Source organism: Phycodurus eques, chromosome 9 (assembly GCF_024500275.1).
Source record: "Phycodurus eques isolate BA_2022a chromosome 9, UOR_Pequ_1.1, whole genome shotgun sequence".
NCBI lineage: Eukaryota > Metazoa > Chordata > Actinopteri > Syngnathiformes > Syngnathidae > Phycodurus > Phycodurus eques.
In genome coordinates this window covers 8,175,223-8,202,544 of record NC_084533.1, presented here as the reverse complement: position 1 = coordinate 8,202,544, position 27,322 = coordinate 8,175,223, and the positions used below count along the sequence as shown (strand labels likewise).

At 43.1% G+C, this 27,322-nt stretch overlaps 1 protein-coding gene across 4 annotated transcripts in view; it reads left to right on the top strand.

Moving 5' to 3' along the window:
- The window catches only part of macrod1 (mono-ADP ribosylhydrolase 1), a 174,517-nt gene extending 162,144 nt beyond the window's left edge, over positions 1 to 12,373 (top strand). For 2 of the 4 annotated variants that reach the window (XM_061685331.1, XM_061685329.1), the window contains 4 exons: positions 139 to 169; positions 2,152 to 2,225; positions 3,683 to 3,764; positions 11,808 to 12,373. In XM_061685331.1, the coding sequence (XP_061541315.1) occupies positions 139 to 169; positions 2,152 to 2,225; positions 3,683 to 3,764; positions 11,808 to 11,842 (222 nt within the window). In that variant the 3' untranslated portion in view covers positions 11,843 to 12,373. Of the gene's footprint in view, positions 1 to 138; positions 170 to 1,919; positions 2,129 to 2,151; positions 2,226 to 3,682; positions 3,765 to 11,807 lie in introns of those variants that run through there. The other 2 variants (XM_061685330.1, XM_061685332.1) reach the window with 2 other exon arrangements.
- The last annotated feature ends 14,949 nt before the right edge of the window (positions 12,374 to 27,322 follow it).

Below are 27,322 nucleotides of genomic sequence, written 5' to 3'. Positions count from 1 at the left end.
TTATTTTGAGCAAAACTTTTTGTTTGTTTTTGTTTTTTTAAATAATCGTTCTTTCCACCAGTAACCTCAGGGAATGGCAGATTGATGATTGACTGTTCAATATGTAACTGAACACTTTTTGCATTCTTTCACGTGCAGGCCTTCCCGTGCATCTCCACTGGAATCTACGGTCAGTTGAGTTTTATCATTTCCTGCTGAGATGTCTAAAATGCAACAACAAAAGTAACCGCTTTCTATCTCACACTTGTTTCCTGAGTCACCCAGCGACTCTGGGTGGCACGTTATCACGTCCCACCCAGAGGTGATTCCCAGATTAAGGCCTTGTATTAGGAGCAGCAGATTAAAGCCGATTAGTCTTCTGATGGTGTCAGATTGACTGTAATCCTCTGTCACTCTTGCAGAGAGAGTGTTCAGAGCAGTGCTGAGAAAGTCCCAAGGGGGAGTTGGGCAGTGAGTCCGTGTTCGATTGCTTGAAAGCACGCAAGGAAATTAACACGTCCAATGTGTTGGCAATAATTGCGACATTCCTTAAAAATAACTCAAATAGCAGATATAACACTCACTGACCACAACATTAGGTGTGCCTGCAGAAACCGATAATTGTTCAAATACAAGAATTGTATGATGTAACATGCTTTTTGGCTGTTTTTCTTGAGCTGGAACTGAGGCCTTAGACAAGATGGAAGGTATTAAGAGCACTTCCACTTTCTTAGAAAAGAAGGGGAAAAAAGCCTACTATAACCGCTGAGATGTATTCAGGGTTAATCAGAGGTTCTGTAAATGGTGGCAGGTGTACGCTATAAGTGCCATTTAACATGAATTGAATGTGATTGGGCCGGCACGGTGGGAGACCGGTTAGCACATCTGCCTCACATTTCTGAGGATCGGGGTTCAAATCCGACCCCGCCTGTCTGGAGTTTGCATGTTCTCCCCGTGCCTGCGTGGGTGTTCTCCGGGCACTCCGGTTTCCTCCCACATCCCAAAAACATGCGTGGTAGGTTCATTGAAGACTCTAAATTGCCCGTAGGTGTGAATGTGAGCGTGAATGGTTATTTGTTTCTATGTGCCCTGCGATTGGCTGGCGACCAGTTCAGGGCGTACCACGCCTCCTGCCCGAAGATAGCTGGGATAGGCTCCAGCAGCTCGCGACCCGTGTGAGGATATGCGGGAAAGAAAGTGGATGGATGGATGGAAGAATGTGATTGGTTAATTTTGAACATGCCACATCACCACTATTGCACACTTCTGCAAAAACATTTTTTTCAGCTGTTTTTACTTCTACTCTTGAAAATATTTTTTCAAAAATTCAATTGTGTCGGACAGTTTATAGGTCACCTTAATAGTGGAAAAAGGTTTGAAACTATTTATCTTGATCTTATTTTCATATCACAAAAACCTGGCCTTTGAACAGGGGTGTATAGACTTCTTATATCCACGGTAGGTAGGTAGCTCCCTTATCCTTATTATATGCCAGGTTGTTTAAATAACTACCCAATGTTACGAGTTGAGGAAGTTTGGTAAATCATCACTGACAAAAACTGAGCAGTGTCTTTATAATTGCTGATATTGAAATTGCTCCTGTATTGATATCACTTTATATTGCGCAGGTGTACCTAAAACATATGCACTTTGTGTTATAATAAATCATATTTTTTTGGAACGTATCACTAAAAAAACTGTCCTGTACATGCTAACAATTTGTCAGGGAACACCAAGCAGTGATGTGGTTTATTTAAAGCTTTTTTCGTGGGCCAACTTGGTGATATTGTGTGACATCTGTCACTGAATAATTAATGTGCACACATACATTCCTTGTATGTTTGCAAAGTTTGATTTCTCTGTTATCCTATTTGGGTTCATTAGTGTGTTCTGTGTATTTGGGTAGCAGCAGATCACTTGATACATTTTCACATTCTCAGTTTGCGACATTCAGATGGTGTCGACGAGCACAGAAGAAGCACACCGTGTAACAACAAGCTTATCTCTGCGGAATAGGCGACGTAACACTGAGCCCAGTGTGTCACACTCGTGTAGAACAAAGCAGATCGCTATCCTGCCGTGCTGATGACAAGCTAACCCCAACACCCACATCGGTCACCGCATCTTCTCTCGCAAGTTGTGTGCGTATCCTTTAATGTTGTGTGCTTGCAGGGTATCCGCCTGAGCAGGCTGTGCATGAGGCCTTGGCGACAGTGAGGGAGTATCTCGAGGAGCACCACCACAAGGTGTGCGCGCGCATGCGTGGGCGCGTGTGTGTGTGTGTGAATGCATGCAATAGTGTGTGCATGATTGGCAATTTTCCCAACCATTTCCTCCAGGTATTATTCCTTTCACGGCTGTTGTTTTTGCGCCATGTTTAGACAGAGGATTGGTACAACACATCCTGTTCGTGCACTTTCAGTGGCACGCCCCGGACGCTCGTGCTCGGGGCCAACTTTGCCTTTTAATTGGCTCCTTGCGGGACTGACACGTGTCCAACACAGATGCGCGCATGCTTTCTTTCCGGAGAGGAGAAAAAGACCAAATGACTGAAGTTGTGATTTATTTTCAATACACTTACATAACATTGCCTTTGATGGGAACGTTGCCCCCACCAAAAAGGCTTTTACGGATGCATGCACGCACACAATGTGTGTCTTGTCCTCAGTCGAACCCCTGCGAATGCTTCACCGAACCTCTGGGGTTCCATCGAACCCAGGTTGAGAACCACTGGTTGAGAGCAATAATAGAAGAAGAACTTAATGTACATCGGTCGAGTGAGTGAGTTATTGTGAAGCCACTCACATCTTAGGACAAGCTTTAATCTGCCTGTACACATTCATCACAATTTATAGTTTTTAAGTTAAGATAGTCAATGGTTATCTTCTTTTTATATTTGTATAAGGATGATTATAATAATGGAAAAATATTTCATTGAAAAACAAAGAATGGAAGGTGAGGAATCAAACGCTGGAGGTCGAGCACCTTTGTTTGTCCAGTCCATTTTTCCGTATGTTCCCACAATACTTGTTTGACTTTTAACACATATTTCTATTGAAATTGTAGGTGGAATTCCAAATTCTTTGACCACTGAACAGTTGAAGTTGCAATGGTCCACTACTAGTTTCATTTCTAACAAATGCAAAATGTGAGGGGGAGTTTATTTCCATATATTCTGTTAGAATTTCGTAGCCGTTTTCTAGAGGCCGTTTTGCCATTTTCAGAGTTTGAGCTTCAGCCCAGGTGCCGATGTTGGTCGCATCCTGGTACAACCTTGTCATTGCGCTGCTCGCTGCGAGGCAAAAACGTGTTTTGTGCTCCGGGGCGACTTGAATTCCCGCACCGGGCAATAAGCAACACAAAGCAGCCTAACTATAAATCCCACTTTCTCGCATACAACAGAGAAAACAATCCTAAATTATGCTCAGACATTACAGTGATAATGCATGGTCAGGATTTGAGAAATAGGTAAAGAGGATATTAGCCCTCTAAGCATTTTTTTGCTCTGGCAAATTTCATGAAAAGACAGCACTACAGCACAGCATTGATAGATAACATAACATAAACATATACAGTCAATCAAGAACACATCAAGAGCATGAATATTTATCGTCAATGTCATCATGTGATTTAAAAGCAATTGTGTGTGGATGCGTGTGTTCGTGTCTGCGTGTGTGTGTCTGTGTGTGTGTGCTTGTGTCAGCTGGACAGAGTCATCTTCTGTGTGTTTTTGCCAAAAGACCAGGAGTTGTATCTGCACAACCTCCCCCTCTACTTTCCTGTTGGTAAGTTTGCGCACACACACACACACACACACACACACACACCACGCGTGCATGCGCGCACCGTCACAGATGTGTATATTTTGTAAATAAAATGATTTTCATTAAGAGTGTAATGTAATTGCAGTAGTGTAATACTTTTTTGGGTCAAATCCTACTAAATTCTTGGAATATTTTCATACAAATGACTTAAAGGTCCTGTATTTTACCAAACCAACATTTCTAATATTTGGGATGTAATATTGTCTCAATCGCCTATTGACAAAACCAAGTTTTTTTTAATGAAACTCACAGTTTTGCACGAAGCCAATTTTAGAGAGTCGCTCTATGGATGTCTAAATAGACAAAATATGGGACCTTTTATTATGAGCGGCACAGTGGCCAAATGGTTAGTTAGCATGAATGTTTGTGGGTTCAAATCCGGGCTCCAGCCTTCCTGTGTGCAGTTTGCATGTTCTCCCCGTGCCTGTGTGGGTTTTCTCTGGGTACTCAGGTTTCCTCCCACATTCCAAAAACATGCATGGTAGTTTAATTGATGACTAAATTGTCCAAAGGTGTGAATATGAGTGTGAATGGTTGTTTGTTTGTACTGTACGTGCAGGTTTTAACAAATTCCCGTGAACGTTTTGTATCAAATGCTACAAATTGAACATACTTTACATAAATGTATACCTACTCTTGCTTGCATCTGTCCATCCATCCATCTATTATTGACTTTGCCTTGGGAGATCTTATTGGCCTTTGCACTGCACAACACAGCCCCAAAGACACACAAAAACCTCCATGTTAAGGTGTCAGTTCTCAGTCGTGTAAGCACACACATGAACGCACACACACGCGCGCACACACAAACACACACAGTGGTGTGATGAATACCACTCTTTCTCCCTCACGCTAATTGCACATGCGGGACGTTCCACAATTAAATACAATATTACGAAGAAAATCTTTATGCACACATCTACAAGTAATGTTATTTCCCCCAGAACTAGAGTGTGAAAACACAAAGATAGACGAATAGCGTGAGCCTAACATTCAAGAATCACACAGATTGTTCTTTTCACTGCCAGAAAGACCAGCAAGACCTGTTGATTAAAGTTCACATCACCCAGTTGGACACAACAATTCACCTTTGCCATAATGTGGAGGGTTTCATTCTCACTCTCAGTAACATTTCAGTTCACACAACCAATCATGTGTTTCTATATCGTGTAGCCAACTGAGTCTCAACAGCAGCTTCAATTCAGGTATATGGCAAAGTGTGTATTAGCGCGTGTCGCCCGGACGTAATCTGTTTGGACATGGTCATTAACCTTAGATGAGCATCTTGTATTTTTGCAGGGTTCCAAATGGTGAGCAAATTGTTTTGGGGGTGTCTCCTTAAGTAGCTTGTTACCAGCAACTACTAATCACCGCTAAAAACCAAAAGGTTTAACTCCCAGGCAGCTGTGACTCCATAGGTAGAGCGGGTTGTCCAGCGACAAAAGGGTCACTGGTTCGAATCCCTGCTACGACTGTCTGCATGTCGAAGTGTCCTTGGGCAAGACGGAGAACTCTAACGTGCTCTGAGTGGGCCTGGCAGCAGCCCTCCATTGGTGTATGAATGTGTGTGTGAGTGGGGGAATGTGAGGCTTTGTAAAGAGCTATATAAGTGCAGTCCATTTGAGTTTACAAGCAAGTTGTGAACAACTGCGAGAACAATGTTTCCAAATGTAAAGTTGCAAGGAAATTGGGGATTTTATCATCTATGGTCCATAATATCATCAAAATATTCAGAGAATCTGGAGAAATCTATGCACGTAAGCAGCAAGGCCGAAAACCAACATTGAATTCCTGTGACCTTCCATCCCTCAGGCGACACTGCATTAAAAACACATTATTGTGGAAAGGATATTGCCACATGAGCTCAGGAACACACACAGAAAACCATTTTTAGTTAACACATTCGTCACTACACCTACAAATCAAGTTAAAACTCTACCATGCAAAGCAAAGGCCGCATATTAACAACGACTAGAAACTCTGCCGTGCTGCGGTCTGACGAGTCCACATTTCAAATTGTTCGTGGAACTCATGGATGTTGTTTCCTCCGATCCAAAGTGATAAACGACCATCGGGATTGTTATCAGCGTGAAGTTCAATAGCCAGCCTCTGTGATGGTATTGGGCTGGGTAGATTCCCATGGCATGGGTAACTTGCACATCTGTGAAGGCACCATTAATACTGAAAGGGACATACAGGTCTTGGAGCAACTTCTGCTGTGGCCCAAGCAATTTCTTTTTCAGGGACATCCCTGATTAATTCAGTAAGACAATGCCAACAGAACAGTGTGGCTTCGCAGTAAAAGAATGAATACGAGACTGGCCTGCCAGCAGTCCAGACCTGTGTCCCACTGAAAATGGGTGCCGCATTGTGACGCACAAAATTTGACAACAGAGACCCTGGACTGTTGAGCAAATGAAGTTGTACATCAAGCCAGAATGAGAAATAATTCTACATACAAAGCTTCAACAATTAGTGTCCTCACTTCCCAAACGCATATTGTGTTGTTTAAAAGGAAAGGTGATGTAACACAGTGGTAAAAATGCCTCTGTCCCATCTTTTTGGGAATGTGTTGTAGGCATCAAATAAAAAAAAATGAGTGAATATTTATGCCCCAAAAAAACAATAAAGTTAATAGTTTGAACATAAAATATCTTGTCTTTCAGATAGGTTGAAAATGATGTTAAAATCATTGTATTTGTTTTTTTATTTGCGTTTTACACAATGTCCCAACTTCATTGGAATTGGGATGTGCACTTCCTTCCATTTGAAAACAGATATATGTACTTTCTATGCATCAAAATAGGCTTGTCAACAACAATGATGGCAAAATATTCCCTATCCCCATCTGGTAGCGGACAACATAAAAAAATTCTCTTTCGCCTTATTTAAGAGCATTTTTTGATGTTGTCGGCTAAACTACTGATTTGTGGCGAATGTGTTGTCATTTGCCGGCCGAAAAAACACTAACTTCTTGTGTTCCAAATTTTTAATCCATTCTGAAAAAAACACATTCCATCCAGAAAGGTGTATTTTTATCAGTTATCATTAGATAATTTATCATCTTTTGCCATGTTGTTTTGCATTGGGATTTGTTTTTTTCCTTTCAGCACTATGCAAGTTAATAAAAGAGGGAAACTATTTTATGTGCAGGTTTTTTGTTGTTGTGCCACGTTATCAAACCGAGTATTGTATATAATTGACAGTAAAAAAAATAAATAAATAAATACTAGTACATTTCAATTTGTAGTTTTTTATTTAAATAAAGGCGATGAATCAGTACTTTTGCTTTTAACTCAGTATTTTGTTACACAGTTATCGTCTATACTCAAGAACAGATTATGTGTACTTTTTGCCACCTCTGGCCACTAATAATGATGATCATCAAGTAGTACACAACAAACTGAACATGATAAATGCCAAGAAGCCTTCACAAATTCTGCAGACAAAAACAGAAGCCAGTCCGATTGAAAGCCAATTAATTACACGACTGGAGCAGAAATCAAAGCAGGTGTGTTCAATTTTATATTAAAGACTCTAGTTTTTCTTCTTTCCTGTGGCCACATCGTCGACGCAGCCAACAGAGAGCTGCTTCCACAGTTAGAGTTTTCGCTGCATCATTATTATGCATGAAGTGTGGGAGACACTTCAAGTTTATACATCATATCGCGTGTTCCATTTACAGTGGATACAAAGGTCTACACATCCTTGTTTAAATGCCAGGTTTTTGTAGTATAGAAAAATAAGACCAAGATAGTACTGTAACTGGGGATGTGGCTGTGTTTATAACTAACCAGTCACATTTGAACTCGTGAAATGGGAGTCACCACACACCTGCCACCATTTAAAGTGCCTTCAATTAACCCAAAATAAAGTTCCGATGTTCTTGTAGACTTAGTCTGACAGTTTTTTGAAGAAGGTTTTGTGCTAACGCTGACTGGTATTTTTTAAATCTGCATCATTCCTTCCACCTTGACTAAGGCAAGGCCCCAGTTCCAGCTGAAGAAAAACAGCGCCAACGCATGCTGTTGCCACTACCATGCTTCACTGCGGGTGTTCTTTTAGTGATGAGCACTGTTGCATTTGCGCCAAACGTACCTTTTGGAATACTGGCCAAAAAATTCAACATTGGTCTCATTGGACCATAACACATTTTCCTACATGTGTTTTGGAGGATTTCTTATGATTCTTCAGTTGGAATTGGGACTTTAGGCAACATTGATGGAATTATCAACTGTTCAAAATAACAGTCAGTGTTAGCAGAAAACCTTCTGGCTTCTGACAGACAGCAAAAAATGTCAGGAAAATCCTAATAGAACAGCTGAATGGGGTGAATATTTGGGGTAAATAAGAGGGACTTTAAATAGTGGCAGGTGTGTACTTTCTCCCATTTAACATTCCCAGTGACTGTAAAGGAGGGTGTTACACCGGTGAAGCCAAATTGTCTCAGTTGTTTATTTTTTCTTGCCCTCTAAAAACAATTAAATGTTCTTTCAATTGGGTTGTACAGATTATAGGTCATATTAAAAGTGGGGAAAGTTTTGAAATGAATGTTCTTGGTTCGATTTTTTTATATATCCCAAAAACCTGGTATTTAAACAGAGCTGTGCAGACTTTTGCTGCTACACTACTATAATACGAATAAACCAAAAGTGTTAGGCTGCAAGAGTCTGGTCAAAAAGCTGAGACCTTTTTGTGTCTGTTTCAGATTGAAGCAAAGCAGAATCGGCAATTACCGACAAAAAATATATATTTATACATTAAATCCCTTCAGCTGGGAACCAACGTGGTCAAGCGCCTTAATATTCTTTCATCAGTTTGCAGACAGATGCGAGATGCGACAGTTACCAGTGAAACCGGGATAGATTTTCTCTCGCATTGTACTTTTACTGAGCTGTTGCCTGGCAACAAGTGGAGACTCCAGGAAACCACTGTCTGCTACATCAGTGTTCCCCAACCTTCTTTGCACCGCGGACCGGTTAGGAGTCGGGATTTTTCTCACGTACCGTCGGAGTCGGAGTTGTTGTAGGCAGCCGGACCAGACTGCAGCTCTGTAGCTTCTAAATGAGAGTAGACTTTTAACTAAAAAGTAGTAAAGTAAAAGTAAAAGTAGTTCTGCCCGTGTCGAGCAGAAACCTACGACTGTATCTGTATCAGAGCGGACTTGGTGCGTGAGAGTTAACTGTTGCGATATACCCGTATTTTAAGTAGGACTCCTGATGTAGTGTTGTGTCGTTCGCCAACGTTTCGTTCAAAAGGACAAATCTTGTCAGTAAATGTAATGATCTGAATTAGTTTATGAAATTATTTCGTTCTTTAAGCTCTGCCGCCATTAGCCAGCCGCGAATTTCAATGTAACAGAAATTATATATATTGGTCATTCTTTCTCTGCGGCCCGGTAACAAATGCCTCACGGCCCGGTACCGGTCAAGATTTCAAATGGTCTGTTTTTACACAGAATAAACCAAAGAATTAGCACGTTTATTATATCAATGGAAGCTTGTTAAGCAGAAGGTAAACTGCATGTTACATTGCCAAAATCCCTACCAAAAAGGAGATAAATAAAGTTTAAAGCTCCCTCTGACTGGAATCATTTACCTAAAGCTATCCGATCCTTATCCTCATTTCATTTATTTGAAAATGCCGTGTCTTATTTTATAAATGACTGTCCTTGTCAGATTTAACACCACCAGACCCTTACAACTTCGAATTTAACTGTTTGTAACCGTGTTTATTTGTGACTCGGGTAGTGCCTCGTTTATCGCGGGGGTTACTTTTCAGAACCCTCCGTGATGGATGAAAATCCACAAAGTAGCGACCACATATTTTATTTATTTTAAAGCTGTATGCATAATGCCAATAGAAAGTATGCATGTGAAGTGCAGGTATCATTTTGTCCACTTGGAGTCACCATCCGCACATTCGTCACTGTAGTATCTGTGACTTTATAAGGCGGAGCCTGGCCTGTTCAGTGATGTGGGAGTCAGCCAACTAGTGGAGAGTTGGCTGGTGTTGTCTCAGGATAGCAGCGGGCTGTTAAGTGGCTAACCGTTGGCCAGTCCACATGTTGAGTGCCTCTGACCGTCAGTTGAGCCGTGCATCTAGTGTTCTTAAGTTCTTATTTTTTTGCATAGTTTCCCCACTTTAATCTTGAAGATCATCACACAAATGTAAATATCAGACAAAGATAACCCAAGTAAACATAAAATACAGTTTTCAAATTGTGATTTTGTTGATGGGGGTGGAGGGGACGATGCAAAGTTGCCAGGTCCTGTGTGACAAAGTAGATGCCCCTCTTGTTAAATCATGAATTAATTGTGGCTAATCACATTTTTGGGAAAGCTTTTAATTTTCACTGACCAAACCCAAGCCTGATTACCTCCAGACCTGTTTAATTGATAAATCACAGAAACAGAACCTGTCTGACACAATGAATTCGACCAAAAGATCTCAATAATCTGCAGCACAATTGCATTGATAAGAAATTAAAGAACAGATGAAAAATAAAGTGACATCTATCAGCCTGGAAAGGATCACAAAGTCATCCATCCAGTTATCCGCACATGGAGAAAACATGGAACAGTGGGGAACCTTCCCAGCAGTGGCCGACCTACAAGAATTACCGCAAGAGCACAGCGACGACTCATCCAGTAGGTCGCAAAGGAACCCAGGACGACATCGAAAGAACTGCAGGCCTCCCTTCACTCAGTGTTCATACGCAACGATAAGGGAGAGACTGGGCAAAAATGCCATCCATGGCAGACTTCCAAGGTGAAAACCACTGCTGACTAAAAACAACCTAAAGGCTTGTCTTACTTTTGCAAAAAAAAAAAAATAATAATAAACACCTGAATAATTCACAAGACTTTTGGGAGCTTTACGAGACAAAAGTTGAACTTTTTGGAAGGCGTGTGTCTCGTTACATCCGGCGTAAATGTAACACCACATTTGAGAAAAGGAACATCATTCCAACAGTCAAAGGTGATGTTATGTTCTGTGGCTGCTTTGCCATTTCAAGACCTGGATGGTTTGCTCTACTTAATGGAACCATGAATTCTGCTCTCTACTAAAAACTCCTGAGGGAGAATGTTTGGCCATCGGTGTGTGACCTCAATCTGACATGCACTTTGGATCTGCAGCAAGATAATGATCCCAAAACACATCAGCATGTCAACTTCTGACTGGCTTAAAGAAAAAAAAGACATCGAAATGCTGTGGCACGACCAAGGCCGGCCATGCTCAAAAACCCTCCATTGTTGCTGAATTAAAACAATTCTGCAAGGAAGAGTGGGCCAAAATATCTCCACAAAGATGTGAAAGACTCATTGTCAGTTACAGAAAACGCTCGATTTCAGATGTTGCTGCTGAGGGTGGACCAAGAAGTTATTATGTTTAGGGGGTAATTACTTTTTCCACACAGGGCCAGGTAGCTTTCAATAGTTGTTTTCCTTAAAAAAAAAAAAAAAAAATCACAATTTGAAAACTGCCTTTTCTATTTACTTGGGTGATCTTTGGCAGATATTTACGTTTGTTTGATCATCTTAAACATTACATTGTGAAAACTGCAAAAAAATAAATAAAATAAGAATTTGAGAAGGGGCCGATATTTTTTCACAGCACTGTATCAGCAAATTACTGTATGTATGTTTCAATAAAATGTGGTATTGCTATTTGAATACAAATGAATCCCAACAACATCCTTCTTATGTGTGGGACACTGCCTACAGAACACGTTGTAGTGTATTTTCAGCCAAGTTGGACAAAACACGAGAAACTCACCTCACCAATATACAGTTTTCAAGTGGCAGTTAAATATGTGGCTGGTGACCAAAAGGCCTCAGGTTCTATTCCACGTGTGTGACGAATACTGTGTTTGCTGTGATTACTCGTGTGATGGTACATTTCAGGTATGCATCTACTGTACATGACATTACAAATAATCTTAATCCTGATCTTAAATGCTTAATTTCTCTTGTTTTACAAATCTTAATCTCTGTTTGGCAGAACCCACAGAGACTCCGCTGATGAATACATTGTGAGAGTGGCTAGTTCCCCCTCCTCCTCTTCCTCTCTGTAGGCAGATGAAGACCTCCAGCAGCTGGAAGATGACTCATAAGTAGTGGATTACTTTTATTTTTTTACGCCCTCTGCAAATGCCGCTTTCCTTTCTTCCTTTCCTTCTGATATTGTATTTTAAGAGCGGAGTCACCATTGTGGTGTTTGTCATCATCATCATCAGCAGCATGCACTCTTATGTAGTTTTGCAGACACACGCGCACAGGACTAGTAAAGCTAATCACACAAACTGCTTGTGTATGAATTCATTATTTCTCTGTGTGAAACAGGTCACTGGGCCTCCAATAAATATGGTTTCTCATTTGTTTTCTGTGGCGGAGAAAACAGCTTTTTACCTTCAATGTATTAATGCTGAGAATCAGATAATTATGATCTCAAACTACTTGCCAAAATGTTGGACAACTCCAACTTCTGTTGCCAACAGTACACATTCAGGCCTTGTTCGATTTTACTACCCTTTCACCTTGTTTGTGGCCATTTTTGGAAACAGAAAGTCTGTCATTTTCAAAATGTGATTTGCTTTTACTGCATAAAGTTTGTAACTCACATCAGTTCTTGTCATTAGTATCAAACATCCATTCTTTTTTTTTTTGTTTACTTTTGAAATACCGTTTGTATGGCTGAGACTGGCTCGCTCAAAATGTCGTGTTGTCATTCAGCTGAGTTGAGTGGGTGGATATGAACAACAAATGTCGTTTATTGTCTTTTTGCCTTCAATCAACAAACCGCACAGATGTCAAACTTAAACCATGTCACAGACTCATTTTGGCCTATGTTATGCATGAAAACAGTAGAAAAAAATAGATTTTGATGGAAGAGGACCTTTAAGTTAAAATGTGTAATAATAATAAAGTAAAATGTAAATGTTCTCCATGATCAATCAGCCAAATGTAGCCACAATAGAGCCAAAGGGTACAATTTGATGTAAAGAGTTTATTATTGATATTTTTTGAGAGCTGAAGTTACTAATTGCAAAATCAGACAAAGATCCCCACCCACGGGAGGTTTCATTAAATTAGCATTGACACAGCTACAATGGATCAAAACAAGGAAGTGACACATCCCAAATGATACAGACCAGAGGGTTAATATGCAAACTAAAGGTTCTACTTTGTAGATTGCACTAATGTTTGTTTTATCATTATCATTTTATTTGATATAGTTTATGTTGAAATATTTCACAAAAGGTATTGTTGTTTCTATTATTGTTAATATAGAATAGAATATATCTTTATTGTCACAGGAACAATGAAAATCAGTCAAACAACTCACAATTTGCAGCGTTGACATAAAAAGATATAGCCTTAGTTCTTACTTCGGAGGCTTGTTGATAGAATCTGTTTTTAAGCCTTGTGGTTCTAGACTTCCATGTCCTGTGGAGGAAAGGGGGGGTCAAAAATTTGTGTCTGGGGTGGGAGTGATCCTTTATGATTCTACTGGCTTTCTGCAGTAGTCTGCCAGTGTTGGTTGGTGTCCCTGCAGGTGGGTAGTGTACATCCACTCTGCTGCTTTCACCACCTGTTGCAGGTCCCTCCCGTAGAGTCGCAGTACAGCCGCTGAACCAACTTGTGCAGCAGTAGGTCAGGAGACTCTCCATGGTGGATCTATAATGGTTTATCAGCAGGTGTTGGGGGACCTGAGCTTCCTGAGGAAGTACAGTCTTTGACATGCTTTCCTCACCTGATGGGAGATGTTGGTCGACCAGGTGAGGTTTGCCGAAATGTGGACTACGAGGAACTTGAAGTTTTCCACCCTCTCAGCCGAGAAGAGGACGATGTGCTCAGTTCTTTTGGATTCGCTGAAGTCTGTGATCATCTCCTTCGTCTTGGCTGTATTGATTTCACGCCAATGCCTGAGATGCCGGACCTCCTCCCTGTAAACTGACTGGTCATTTTCCCTGATAAGTCCCACAAAGGTGGTGTCGTCATCAAATTTGACCATGCTATCGTTGGGCTGAATAGGAGAGCAGTCATATGTAGAAAGGGAGGAGAGGAGGGGACTGAAAACACACCCCTGTGGTGTCCCCATTTTCAGGATGAAAGTGGAGGAGGTGTTATTTCACATCCTGACATTTTGAGGTCCGTTGCTGAGGAAGTATTATGATCTTATTATCCATTATTATTATTATCCAAGTGCCCACATTGCTATTATTATTATTAGTAGTAGTCGTAGTAGTAGAAGTATTAGTATGTTGTGTCATAGTTGTAGTTGTGGTAGTAATAGCATCAGGGGGAGTATTTTATTACCACTACTACTACAATTATTATTTTTATCCTTTTGATCTTTTTTTTTTTGTCTTGATTCTGTTTTAATGCCAAATGCGCTCTGCTCAGGTACTATCGTGCTCTGCTTCCCCACAGTACATCTGTACCAGCGTTTCATTGTTTGCCGCAGGATGTGACACATGATGAGTGTTCAGCGAGCAGCGGCTTCGCCATTACCGTCCGCCAACAAGCATACTTATTGATCCAAATAATGCAATCTGGTGGCTCAGGCCCACAGAGGTGTTCTGTCTCAGGGTGAGGCGCTCGCATAGGAATAAAAAAATAACAATATAAAGACTATCAAGCGGACGTTGTGTAAGAAAAGCCTTTTTTTCTGTAAAAGCTTCATTTGTCTCAAAGGGATTTTTAGCTCTCTGATTGTTCTCCCTGTCTGAACCTGTGCTTCTTCCTCCCCCTCTTCCTCATTTCCCCATTTTTCCAACATTACAGCAGAGTGGAAAAATAAACAGATGGAGGAGGTAGGGAGGACGTAGTTCAAACTGAGAGGCAGGAAAAAAGGAAGAGCTGAAAGGATGCAAAGCCGGCGGGAAGATGAAGGGAGAAGCGGGATGGAGAGCCTGATGAACTCATCTAAGGGGACTCTATTTTTTTTTTAATAAGCAGCAGACTGTGAAGCTAATCTCCAACCAGTCAATCTAAATAATGAGCACGAGACAGAGCGACAGGATGGGAGGATAAAAAGAAAACGAGTCTCATTATCCCACCACCAATTTTCATCACTGTCGTGCATGTCCGTAATCTCTGTCTCTCCGCGGCTTTCTTTTCCTCTCTTTTCCTTGGCACGTGAGGAGCAATTATTGTTTAACTAACTGGAAGGTTCTGAGGTTCTGTCGTATTCCACGAGCTTCTGTTGGTGGTGAAAAATGGCTGACAGCCACCTTGCTGTTTTATGGGGAATTATTACCTCCATCAAAAGGTGTATTTTTAGTGACCTTAGTTAGTTAGTTTAGTTTGTTACAGTCTATTGGTAAATACATGTTTTGTGTATTGTACAAATGCTTTTTTGGAATACAGTTTACACAGTTTAATTCGTCCATTGTGAGTTTTAAACAAACCAAAATGACTATAGGGGAGGAAATGCACCTAAACAATGAAGATGGAATGGATAGGAACAAATAAGGCACAGAACACAAACTCCTAGGAACACAAATATGGACGGACACACTCGTAAGATCGTGTTTAGTGCTTCATAACATTGTATGTCTCCACACTTTAATCCTTTTTGGTTTAACTGTTTCTGTAGGTGTCACTGTTTTGGTTAGGAACAGACCTCAGCAGAGTATGTGTGGTAAACAATGGCATCTGTGAACTGAGGCAATTACGGTTCCCACCTTTCTCACTTGACTAATTGAGCACTGTATCTATTAGATCAGTGGTTCCCAACTATTATTGAGACGAGGCACACTTTTTGAATTGGAAAAATGTCACTCACACCACCAAACAAAGTCACAGGCAGTAAGCCTATATACTCTATACTGAAATAATGATTTCAAAAACAAATTTACTTTGTTTGAACACAAAGCTATTATTCTGTTGCATGTACGGCAATGGTGGACACACAGGTTTATTGTTCCTTCTGCCATCTAGTGGAAGAGCATTTCATTGTTCTGGCTGTCACTCTACGTTGCTGCTATAGAAAGTCTAGTCTAGTCTAGTCTAGTCAGTGCCTGGCTGAAGTTCGGCTGCAGCAAACATCTCCCGATAGAAAGTCCAGTCTTGTGCCTGGTGGACAGGGTGCAGAACGCAGTGACCTGGGACACCCAGGAGAGCCTGGGACGTCCCCAGGGGCGTCGCCAGCCAGAACGAGGCAGTTGGGAGGCTGCCTGGATCACCTGCATGGCTGGAGTGTCGTTACAGAGGAGCGTGACATGTCCAATGAGTTGGAGCTTACGGCACCTGACTGTTATTGAGACTGCCTCAGGGCTTCCGGCCCTGGCGTACACTGCTTCGTTGGTGGTGAAGTCATGCCATAGTATACCGTGGATGTTTTGGAGGAAGTTCCTTTGGAAAGTGTCGAGGCATCGGCTGTTAGCGACGGAGAGTGTCCAGGACTGCCAACCGTAGTGCAAGACACAGAGTACCAGTGAGTCGAGGAGGCGGAACTTTATTGGAGAGCGGATTTGGGGGCTCTTCCACACTCTTGATAGCCCGCCGAAGGCGCTGCAAGCCAGTTAGCGACATCTGGAGAACTCTGGCTCAGTCTAACAGGATGACCAGATAGGTAAAAGAGTCGACAGACTCAACCTCCTATGTGTTGGAGAGCAGCACTGGAGCCAGAGGTGGGAGAAAGTCAGAGATAGACTGTAGTTTTGTCTTCACCCAGCTGATGGTTAGGCCAAGAGGACAGCCTTCTTCTTCCATCACCACAAGTACATTAGCAAGGGTCTCTATGAGAGTGGCAAGGAGGGCAAGGTCGGTAATTGTGGAATGAAACTCTACGCCCAAGTCAGGGAAGCGGGCGAGAGTGCAGTGCAACCTGTAGTCGACCGTTACTTTGAACAGGTTTGGGGCAGCAACACATCTTTGGTGCATGCCAGAAGATGTGGAGAATGGCTCGCTCAACTGGCCATTGGCTTGGATCCTGCCCATGGAGAGGTCCTTCAGTTTGTTAATGTATTTCAGGGGGATGCCAATGCCCTGAAGCGCAAGCCACAAGGCTGCTTGGTCCAGCTAGTCAAAGGCAGCCTTGAGGTCGACGTAAGCGTAATGCTGAAGATACTCCCTTCTTTGCTGGGACTGGACACTGATGACGAGGATGCAGTCGGAGCACGAGCGACTTATGGGTGAAGCCAGCTTGCTGAGGACGGCGCTAAAATACCAGATAGGGATGATAGGATAGGATAGGATGATGGCAATGACAACTTTGAACGGGATGGAGATTAGTGGGATGGGATGATAGCTGGCAGGATTGTGCCAATTTCGCTTGTTCTTGTAGAGGGACATAATGAAAGATAAAAAATAAATATTTTTCAGATCAATTACGTGACCTTGGATCATTTCTCACGGCACACCTGATGACCTCTCACAGAACACTAATGTATTAGAGCAGTGATTTTTAACCACTGTGATATCAACCTGGGCCCCCCTCTGGAGCCAAGCCTGGAGGTGGGGGTCGAAGGCGAGTGCCTGGTAGCCGGGCCTGCACCCATGGGGCCTGGCCGGGCACAGCCCGAAAGGGTAACATGGGTCCCCCTTCCCATGGGCTCACCACCTGTGAGAGGGGCCATAGGGGTCGGGAAGCGCTGCTCCTCCACATCGAGTGGAGCCAGATGAGGTGGCTGGGGTATCTGATTCGGATGCCTCCTGGACGCCTCCCCAATGAGGTGTTCCGGGCACGTCCCACCGGGAGGAGACCCCGGGGACGACCCAGGACACGCTGGAGAGGCTACGTCTTTCGGCTGGCCTGGGAACGCCTCGGGATCCCCCCGGAAGAGCTGGATGAAGTGGCTGGGGAGAGGGAAGTCTGGGCGTCCCTGCTAAAGCTACTGCCCCGCGAACCAACCTCGGATAAGCGGTAGAAAATGGATGGATGGATGGATGGATGGATGGGCGGGCGTGTGAGCGGCCAGGTGGGCGGTCGGGCGGGCTCAAGAACACTCTGTTTATATTTATGTTTTACACAACGGCGCAACTTCATTGGAATTGGTGTTGTACTATACTGTATGATGTTAGACTAGGAGAGGAAGAGAGGCAGAAGACAGTCCAAGTTGTCAACTGTGGTCTAGCCGACACCTCCACTCGACGAGACTCTGGAGCTCTGGGACTGTTTTATCCCCGACGCCCGCTCACACGTTGACGCTTACTGCTCCTAATAGTCACACGATCTAAGTAACAAATTGAGACTGGCCTTTATGTTGCACAGCCAGCAAGGGTCTTTTATAGGTTGAGGGAAAACAAGCAGGAGTGCAGTGCACGAGAATAAATATTTCACAGCCTTTTTAATCACAATGGGCCATATTCTTCCTTGCATGTCTTTTTTTTACCCATCTGGTTTGCGCACTTTCAAGTTATGCGGATGCTCCCATAATGACTTCTGGCCCACACACTGTGCGTAAGCGCAGAATGTGTGTGCAACCACCTATGAGGCTGGTTACATCACAGAGTATGGAGTTTTCCTGAGTCTTCTGGATCAATTTGGAAAATATAGGACACTTGAACCTGAAATGTCACCGGTGAGACACACCGCTTTGCCAAACACGCAACACTTTGATGAAATCCATCCATTCATCTGTTTTCTGTACCGCTTATCCTCACTTGGGTCGCGGGTGTGCTGGAGCCAGTCCCAGCAGACTCTGGGCGAGAGGCGGGGTACACCCTGAAATGGTCGCCAGCCAATCTCAGGACACATAGAAGCAAACAACCAGTTAAAGTAATTTCATCAAAATACGATAATTATGACTGACCACATATCTTGAAGTCCATCAATAGAAAAGCAAGTGCGCCTGCCGTTGTGTAGTTTAGTGGTGCCCTTGATCCAGCTTGCGCCACAGACTGCGGGCAGTCACTTAAATGTGTATTTCGACGGACATAGATCAAATTAAAGCAAATGATTAAAATGTAACTAATCATTGTACCATTATGTTGACTATATTGTAGTTGTAATAGTGCGCCACACAAGTTACAGAACGATGTCATCAACATGAACCAATAACTTAAACATTAAATGAGCAACTTAGCGCAGACTTGACATGCCAACACAATACAGTATGTACCTAAACGTAAACAAGCACACCATTCACAGTACACTGCCGATTGTGTTCCATGAAGGCAACTATGTGTGTGTGTGTGCGTGTGTGTACGTAAACGTGAAAGTGAGTGACACACACACTTGCTCCCACCACAGTAATTTTGACGCGAAGAGCGAGAAAACCTTTTTTTCTTACTACGTGACGTCAGCCGTGCAAGCGCGTTCAACCAGCTCACAGACGAAGTTGAGAGTTCTCACTTTTCATTGTAAATATTGTTTAAGCTAAGTATTGTAAGTGCTTCAGTGCAGCAGTCCTTACCCTCCGTGAACGAATTATGACCGCTCACTTTGGTATGAATAATTTACCCACAATGCATTGCATGTGTAACACGCCAATAAAACTGTAATCTTCATGTCTAAATAAAAAAGTAACAACAATCTAATACACTTTTTACTAAGGAAAATAACAAAATAGTGTGGCGACTTTTTCACTTTTATGGTACTTGCACTTTTATGGTACTGCACCGTCATTGTGCATTGTGTAATAAACAGTCATTTCCCAATCGCTTTCTTCTATTTGTTGGGGGGGGGGAAAATAAATAACAATTTAAAAAGTACTCGTTGTCGTCTCAGTTAAATGCTTCTGCACAGATGGACTGCTCTTTGTTCGAATCACCAGCTACAAATTAGTATTTGGTGAAAGACTTTGATGATGCAAAAGTAACCATTGTTAGTTTAAAGAAGTAACTGTAGTCTAATTACTTTCCCGGAAAAAATAATGCGTTACTGGCATCACTGGTTGCAGAACCGCTTGTTTGACTGTTGGACCATTTCCGGCCGACATAGGGACGTAATACGTACACTATGTACGATGGCAGCGATAGTACGTATGCTTACCTCCGCCACGCCTCCGGTAGGTACACTGTACTACCGGTATGCTGCAAAACAACATTTGTTTGGCCTAGGACCCCCGAAAATGGCATCAGCGAAGAGACATGCTTACGAGGCACAATTCAAACTACAGGCTATCAGTTACGTGGTTGTAAATGGGAATAGAGCAGCCGCGAGAGAATTCAATATCAATTCAGATGGCAGCCTGTACGACTATACGGACACTGTCACATCCTATATCGGTTTCTGTTTACCAACAAAGTCATTTTGCACTGGTCAATAACAACAAACCATGGTTCCATTCCAAACGTAAGCAACTTCGGCAGGCTAAAGAGGACGCATATCGAAGTGGGGATGGTACCCTGTATAATCGTGCTAAAAACCAGCTGACTAAACAAATTAACATTGCAAAGAGAAACTATGCAGTAAAGTTAGAAAAACAGTTTACCGCTAACGACTCTAAATCAGTCTGGCATTCATTACAATCACTAACCAATTACCCCCCAAGCTGAGAACAATAAAAGACTAGCCGACGACTTGAACAACTTCTACTGCAGATTTGAAAAGGACACTGCAATCGCAGGTCTGAATGACTACAGGCTTGTTGCCCTGACATCTGTAGTTATGGAGTCCTTTGAACGCCTCCTGCAGGACCCCCTGCAATTTGCCTACCGAGCAAACAGGTCTGCGGATGACGCAGTCAACATGGGACTGCACTTCATCCTAGAACACCTCGACGGGGCGGGACCTACGTGAGGATCCTGTTCATGGACTTCAGCTCTGCGTTCAACAACATCATCCCCGAAGTCCTCTCCTACAAGCTTCTCAAGCTCAGCGTCTCGCCTCCCATCTGCCAGTGGATTTACAGCTTCCTGACAGGCAGGACACAGCAGTTGAGGCTGGGGGAGGCCACCTCATCCACGCGCACCATCGGCACCAGGGCGCCCCAAGGATACATCCTCTCTCAGCTGCTCTTCTCTCCCTACACGAACGACTGCACCTCAACACACCCGGCTGTAAAACTGAAGTTTGCAAACGACACCACAGTTGTTGGCCTCATCAAAGACGGTGACGAGTCTGCGTATCGACAGAAAGTGGAGCGGCTGGAGCTGTGGTGTTGCCGACACAACCTGGAGCTGAACACGCTCAAGACTGTAGAGATGAACGTGGACTTCTGGAGGCATTCTTTGCCACAGCTGCCCCTCACGCTGTCCAACTGCCTTGTGTCAAGACCTTCGCATTCATGGGTCTCTCAGGACCTGAAGTGGGAGATCAACATCAACTCCATCCACAAAAAGGCACGGCCTGCCACAGGAGCTGTTGAGGCAGTTCTACACAGCAGTCATCGAATCAGTCCTGTGTCCTTCCATCACAGTCTGTTTTGGTGCTGCTACAAAAAAGACAAACTCCGGCTGCAACGGACAATCAAAACTGCTGAAAAGATTGTCGTTACCCCCCTAACCACCCTTGAGGACTTGCATGCTGCCAGAACTAAGACAAGAGCATGCAAAATCATTTTGGACCCTCCACATCCTAGTCACCACCTCTTCCAGCTCCTTCCCTCAGGTAGGCGCTACCAAACAATGCAAACTAAAACAAGCAGACATTCCAACAGCTTCTTCCCTCTTGCCATTAACTTCTTAAACAGTTAACTTCCAATTCCATTACAACATGCTGACAATTTTTTGTCTTGAGTTTGTTGTCACATTTATGTCGGGCCAATTATACATTACTTGTGCACTCACTGTAGTAGTCTCGCCACGCTGCACTATTTGCATATCTGTTGTTGACCAATACTGGCCACTCATATGCCTGAGTAACATCTGCAACATTTGCACAATCAACATTGTCCCAGATTATCGCACGACTAGGCACTTTAAACTGCATACATTTCCTGAAGTCTTGGCGCTCTTTGCACAATGGTCATTGCACTGGACTATTGTTCTATTAGTCATTTCAAACTGCTCTAATTGTTAGAGGACTCTGCATCTTCTTGCACAGTTGTCAGAAAGAAAATAAAAAATTGTACCAGCATTACCACATTACTGGCAACCTTTTATTGCTCAGTGACTGTTTTTTTTTGTGTCTTTTTGTCTCAAAAGTGTTCTCTGTCAATTGACTGTCTGTTGTCATCCTAGAGTGCCTCCAACTACCGGAGACAAATTCCTTGTGTGTTTTTGACAGATTATTCTGATTCTGATGTTGTGCACACATATTGGTCAAATAAACTCGCATAAACATATGTCACATCCATTCTCACGCCATACTCAAATGCATGCTTAAATATACTCAAATCCTTTCACACATCAATCTCAAAAGTTCTCATACAAGCTTGTGAAAGCCTTTTTTCCCCCTGGGAGATTTATTTTTAGATCGATTAGATTAGATTAGATTAGATTAGATTCGATAGATAGATAGATAGATAGATAGATAGAGATAGATAGATAGATAGATAGATAGATAGATAGATAGATAGATAGATAGATATTGACATTTGAATTGCTCCTCATATTAGGTTATGTTTCGACCATTCACTGGCCACAACATGAGGTACACATGCTCCATGTAATGAGATCCAATACAAGAGCTGAATCAAATAAAAAAATGCCTTCTCTAAAATAAAGTATCATTAGTATGTAGCGATTATATATGAAATAAGAATTGTAATTACTTTAGGATAAAGTAGTAAGGGCGGCACGGTGGGCGACTGGTTAGAGCGTCAGCCTCACAGTTCTGAGGAACCGGGTTCAATCCCCGGCCCCGCCTGTGTGGAGTTTGCATGTTCTCCCCGTGCCTGCGTGGGTTTTCTCCGGGCACTCCGGTTTTCTCCCACATCCCAAAAACATGCATTAATTGGAGACTCTAAATTACCCGTAGGCGTGACTGTGAGTGCGAATGGTTGTTTGTTTGTATGTGCCCTGCGATTGGCTGGCAACCAGTTCAGGGTGTACCCCGCCTCCTGCCCGATGACAGCTGGGATAGGCTCCAGCACGCCCGCGACCCTAGTGAGGAGAAGCGGCTCAGAAAATGGATGGATGGATAAAGTAATAAGCCGGGAACGACGTTTGTGTTACTTCCGGTTTATCGTAATTTTGTTTTAATTGTTAAAAATCTAACTAATGTCTCAAGTTTTCAAGTTGTTCATGTCTCAATTTTTCAAGTTAAACTGACGAAATGACGACAAACCTTTTTAAATCTGTAGGTTGCTACACTCTCTCTATTTTTCCAAGGTTACAGAGGATGACTCAAATTCAGAACACACACAAAATACGAGCACGAGTGGAATTGTATGGTATATTTAATGAAACACACAACTACAACTACAAGCTACAAAAAGAAAATAACACTGAGGGTAAACGAAAGAAAGAAAATAAGGCGTACGGAACTGGAAAAGAGGACATTGTGTGTGGTCGCTAGGCTACAATAAGTGAGCGTTGTTAATAAGTTAATGCGTTGAGTGAGAGCAAGAGAAGGCAAAGTTGGGATTTCGTATGAAGCGAGTAATTTCCCCACAATTATTACGCACTGACATCATACATCATAGTCAGGATTGCAGTGTCGACTCACAAACGCGGATCAGCTGGTCTTTGGGGGTGGTTTTCCTCCAGACCTCAGGCAGAAACGAGGCAGGTTCGATTGAAGAAAAACCAGGTGTGAGTTTAGAGTTTTAAATACCCCAGGGGCGGGGCATAGGAAGAGGGAGTGCCGACTTGGAGAAGGCCACGCCCACCAGCCGGAATCTTCTCTACAAAGTTGAGTAAATTGGTTTTAAAATAATATTAATCTCAGGCATTGCCCTCGTCGCCGTCTCACAGCAGGGCAGCGTGGAGTGGGGGTTCTCAGGTGGTCACGAGTCTCTGTGACGCCTCAAAGTTGCGGCGTGCTTGTCCGATACAAGTATATATCAATAGTTTGGATTGACACAGTCATTGCTAATTTATCTGTTTATCATAATGGTTGTAGGTTGCAGTGGTGCAATAGTGCACTGCACTCTAAGCTTTTTCAAACATTTTGGGGTCATTTTGCCTTTAGGCTTTGTGCAGGGTAAGTGTACCTCATGATTTCTTTAACAGTGAACTATTTCGGGCCAGCACGGTGGATGACTGGTTAGCACATCTCCTCGCAGTACTGAGGACCCGTGTTCAAATCCCGCCTCGGCTGTGTGGAGTTTTCCCCGTGCCTGCGTGGGTTTTCTCCGGGCACTCCGGTTTCCTGCCACATCTCAAAAACATGCATGGTAGGTTAATTGAGGACTTTAAATAGTCCGTAGGTGTGAATGTGGGTGTGAATGGTTGTTTGTTTATATGCGCCCTGCAATTGGCTGGTGACTAGTTCAGGGTGCACCCCGCCTCTTGCCCAGAGCCACCTGGGATTGGCTCCAGCACGCCCGCAACCCTACTGAGGATAAGCGGTACGGAAAATGGACGGATGAATGAATGAACTACAGTATTTTGTGCAAACATATGAGAAAATGGCAGCGTTACCCTGGCGAGGATGAGGATGAGACTTGAGGGTGTGATGGTTGATGTGTACGGATGAGAGGGTGATGGGGGGGGGACAAGAGTGATGTTTGTTTATGTGGGAGGAGGTGGGGTTGCCCCGGCCAGTAAACTGCTTGTGAAATGAAAATGGCTTTTTAGCAGAATCCAGGACACTTGGGCTGGGCTGGATCAATGTGTCTGATTTACTGTCTGAAAGCCTGTCAGTGGGAAAGAGAGCCGACTGGGGAGGAAGGTAAAGTGTGCGGGGGATGAGTGGAGCTTGGAGGTGGAAGAGTCCTTTAATGGAAGGGGAGAAGGACAGATGATGAGGGAGTGACACTCCAAAGAGGTAAACATCTGAGAGATTGCGCTTCAAGTCCTCTAAAGTCAATCTGTCCTGGTCATGGGACGGGGGGACGAGCAAGCTTATTTTGTTGCGGGGGAATTGGTTTGACCATTTGGGCCAAAATCAATAGAGGGGACATGGTGCTTCTTAAATCCTGACTTTCCTACACAGGGCGAGTGCACTGGCAGACAGCGCGTAAGAAACACACAGATCTGCTGCAGGCAAGCTTTAGTGTTCCTTAGGGTGACGATACTCAATATGTTTGTCGTAGGACTTGCAGGTTCGAGACCTACTGTGGACCAGAGCATACAACAACAACAACAACAACAACAACAACAACAAAAAGGAGAGTGACTTGGTAAATTAGCAGTGACTGTGTCACTCGCCCAACCCATCCATTCATTTTCTCCGCCAGATTACGGCGACAGATTACCTTGTTGGTGTGCCCTAGCTGTGGACGCTGCAGTATTAAACGCCAAAGTTCCGCTTTGCTGCAGTGGTCCATTTTTCCACTGCCCTCAGTCTCCTTTCGAATAAGATTTGCTTTGTACAGCCACATGCCAAGAACTGTAGATCGTCGTTCTGTTGTTGTTTAATGTGATGGGAACTCTGTACTTAAGTCGCTGTTTCAGCTATCTGGACTTGAGTATTTATTTTTTGGACACATTTTTAGTTTTTCTCCCAACATTTAAAAACAGATTATCTGTAATTTCTCCTCCTTACTTTGTCCAAACGGGATAGTTATTTTTTTTTTCAACTTTCTTGGATGACAACACAATGTAAAGAAGTATGGTAAAACATTATATTTTAAACTGTTTCAAATCCCAGAACAGTACATTTGTTAAAGTTCAGTTGTATTTAATCTAATTTAGAACCGTTTGTTTCAAACATTTAAGTCAGTACAAATGGTGACTTAACTAATGTGCAATACATTTTAATTGTATTATTTAAGTACAGTTCTTCATTTTTCCCATATGTAAGTGCAGTGTGCATAATGTTACAGTACCTTTTACCTCCTTTTTGACTTTGAAACTTGAGCATAATTGCGCTCTTTAATTTAATGTTGGTCATTATGGTGGTGCGTCGTTATTTTTTCAGGAGGTACTTGGTGAAAACTGTTTGAGAACCACTGGCCTGTTTGATGTAAATTTTATTTCTCACCAGCTGCCAAGATGTGCAGTCAAGAACTGGATCTGGTACCTTGGTAGCTGCCCACTGCTCCTCAGGTACCGCTCAAAAGCACTTACTGTATCACTTGTCATTGTTATATGTGACAAAATAAAGCATCTATAGTCATCGTCTTTACCATGGATACTTTTGTGTGAGTGCTTCTCAGGGGGACATCGGCGTTACAGCACAACAAGCAGGACATCTCAACGTGAGTGTTTTCCCGTACCCTTGGGATGCGGCGAGTCTAGGTGGAAGTGGTGGAAGGAGGGGCTGTTTTATTTTTATTTTGAGTGTTTAATGTATTAAAAGGGGGCGAGGTAATGAATTATAATCTTTAATGCAAAAAACGATCGATACCTCAGAGGGAATAAATCAGCTTTTTACTGAGTGCGTCCAAGCCCGTTAATACACTCGGGGAGAGGAAGGAGGGAGGGTGTGGTGGTGGCGGCGGGGGTGCGCAGGATGGAGAGACGGATGGAGACGGGGTGAGAGAGGAAGAAGTTATGGATGCACAAGCTCACCTCATTGAGTAAAAGCCTGGTTAGAGCTGCGGGATTGTGACAGTTTTGTGAAGAGGGAGAGGTCACGGGATCACTTGTTGTTTTCCCTCCGACCTTCCTCCTGCTGCCTCGAGCAAAATCTAATTTAGCTTGCCACCTCTCCATGCAAGAGCATCTCTCTTCTGTCCTGCTCCCATATAGTGGCAAAGACAACAAACTTTGAACGAAAACGTTTTGATCAATCCGCACTCCAGTCCCACAATGTTTTTATGACTAGAATAGAATAGAAAGCCTTTCTTGTCATTCTATGGTGCTGATACAAAAGAATGAGCCAGACTGCAAGGACACGCCCGAATTAACAAACATCCAGTGCGGTTCTCAGTATTTATGATGCCTAGCCAGCTCAGTTAGCGGGCTAAGTGGCCAAGTGAGGTTTTTGCTCAGCGGAGGCCATTTAGTGAGACACGGTCATTCAAATGTGATGGCTCAGGAAAGGACTGGGGCTAAGAGGGTAGAGGGAAATAATGAGGGGGACCAAAAAAAATGGAGAAGTTTGGTTGGAAAAGTGATGTTGGCCAATCATGTTACAGCCCGCAGGTTCTCAGAATTGAAGCAAGCGGCACCGCGTCTTCAGATCTGCACTGCGTTGTCAACCGGGGCGCACATCCATCATTCGTTGCTTTAGGAATCACGTAGCAACAATGGTATCTAACCACTTTTTTTCTTTTTCTTTTTTTTTTTTTACTTTATTTACTTTCTCCTGGGCTTTTTTGGATGATTTCGCTCTCGTCTTCTTGCTTCAGCGAAGAGCATTGGCTGAATGAACAAAGGTCAAAGTGAAAACTGATCATCTCCCTTCCTCCTCCTCACAACAGCCTGCGGTCGTGAGGAGCTTCTCGACACACGACGAGGAATTTTAAATTGCAATACTGCAAATGCGTCGCACAGTTTTTGCTCTGCTTGTGTTGTCTCAAACTCGTAACAAAGCCCAGAGTGAGTGACAGATGAAGACTTTGTTTGGAATGACATCACCATGTAAACTGCAAACCTGGCGAGGTGTTTTAGGAGTCCATTCATCATTCG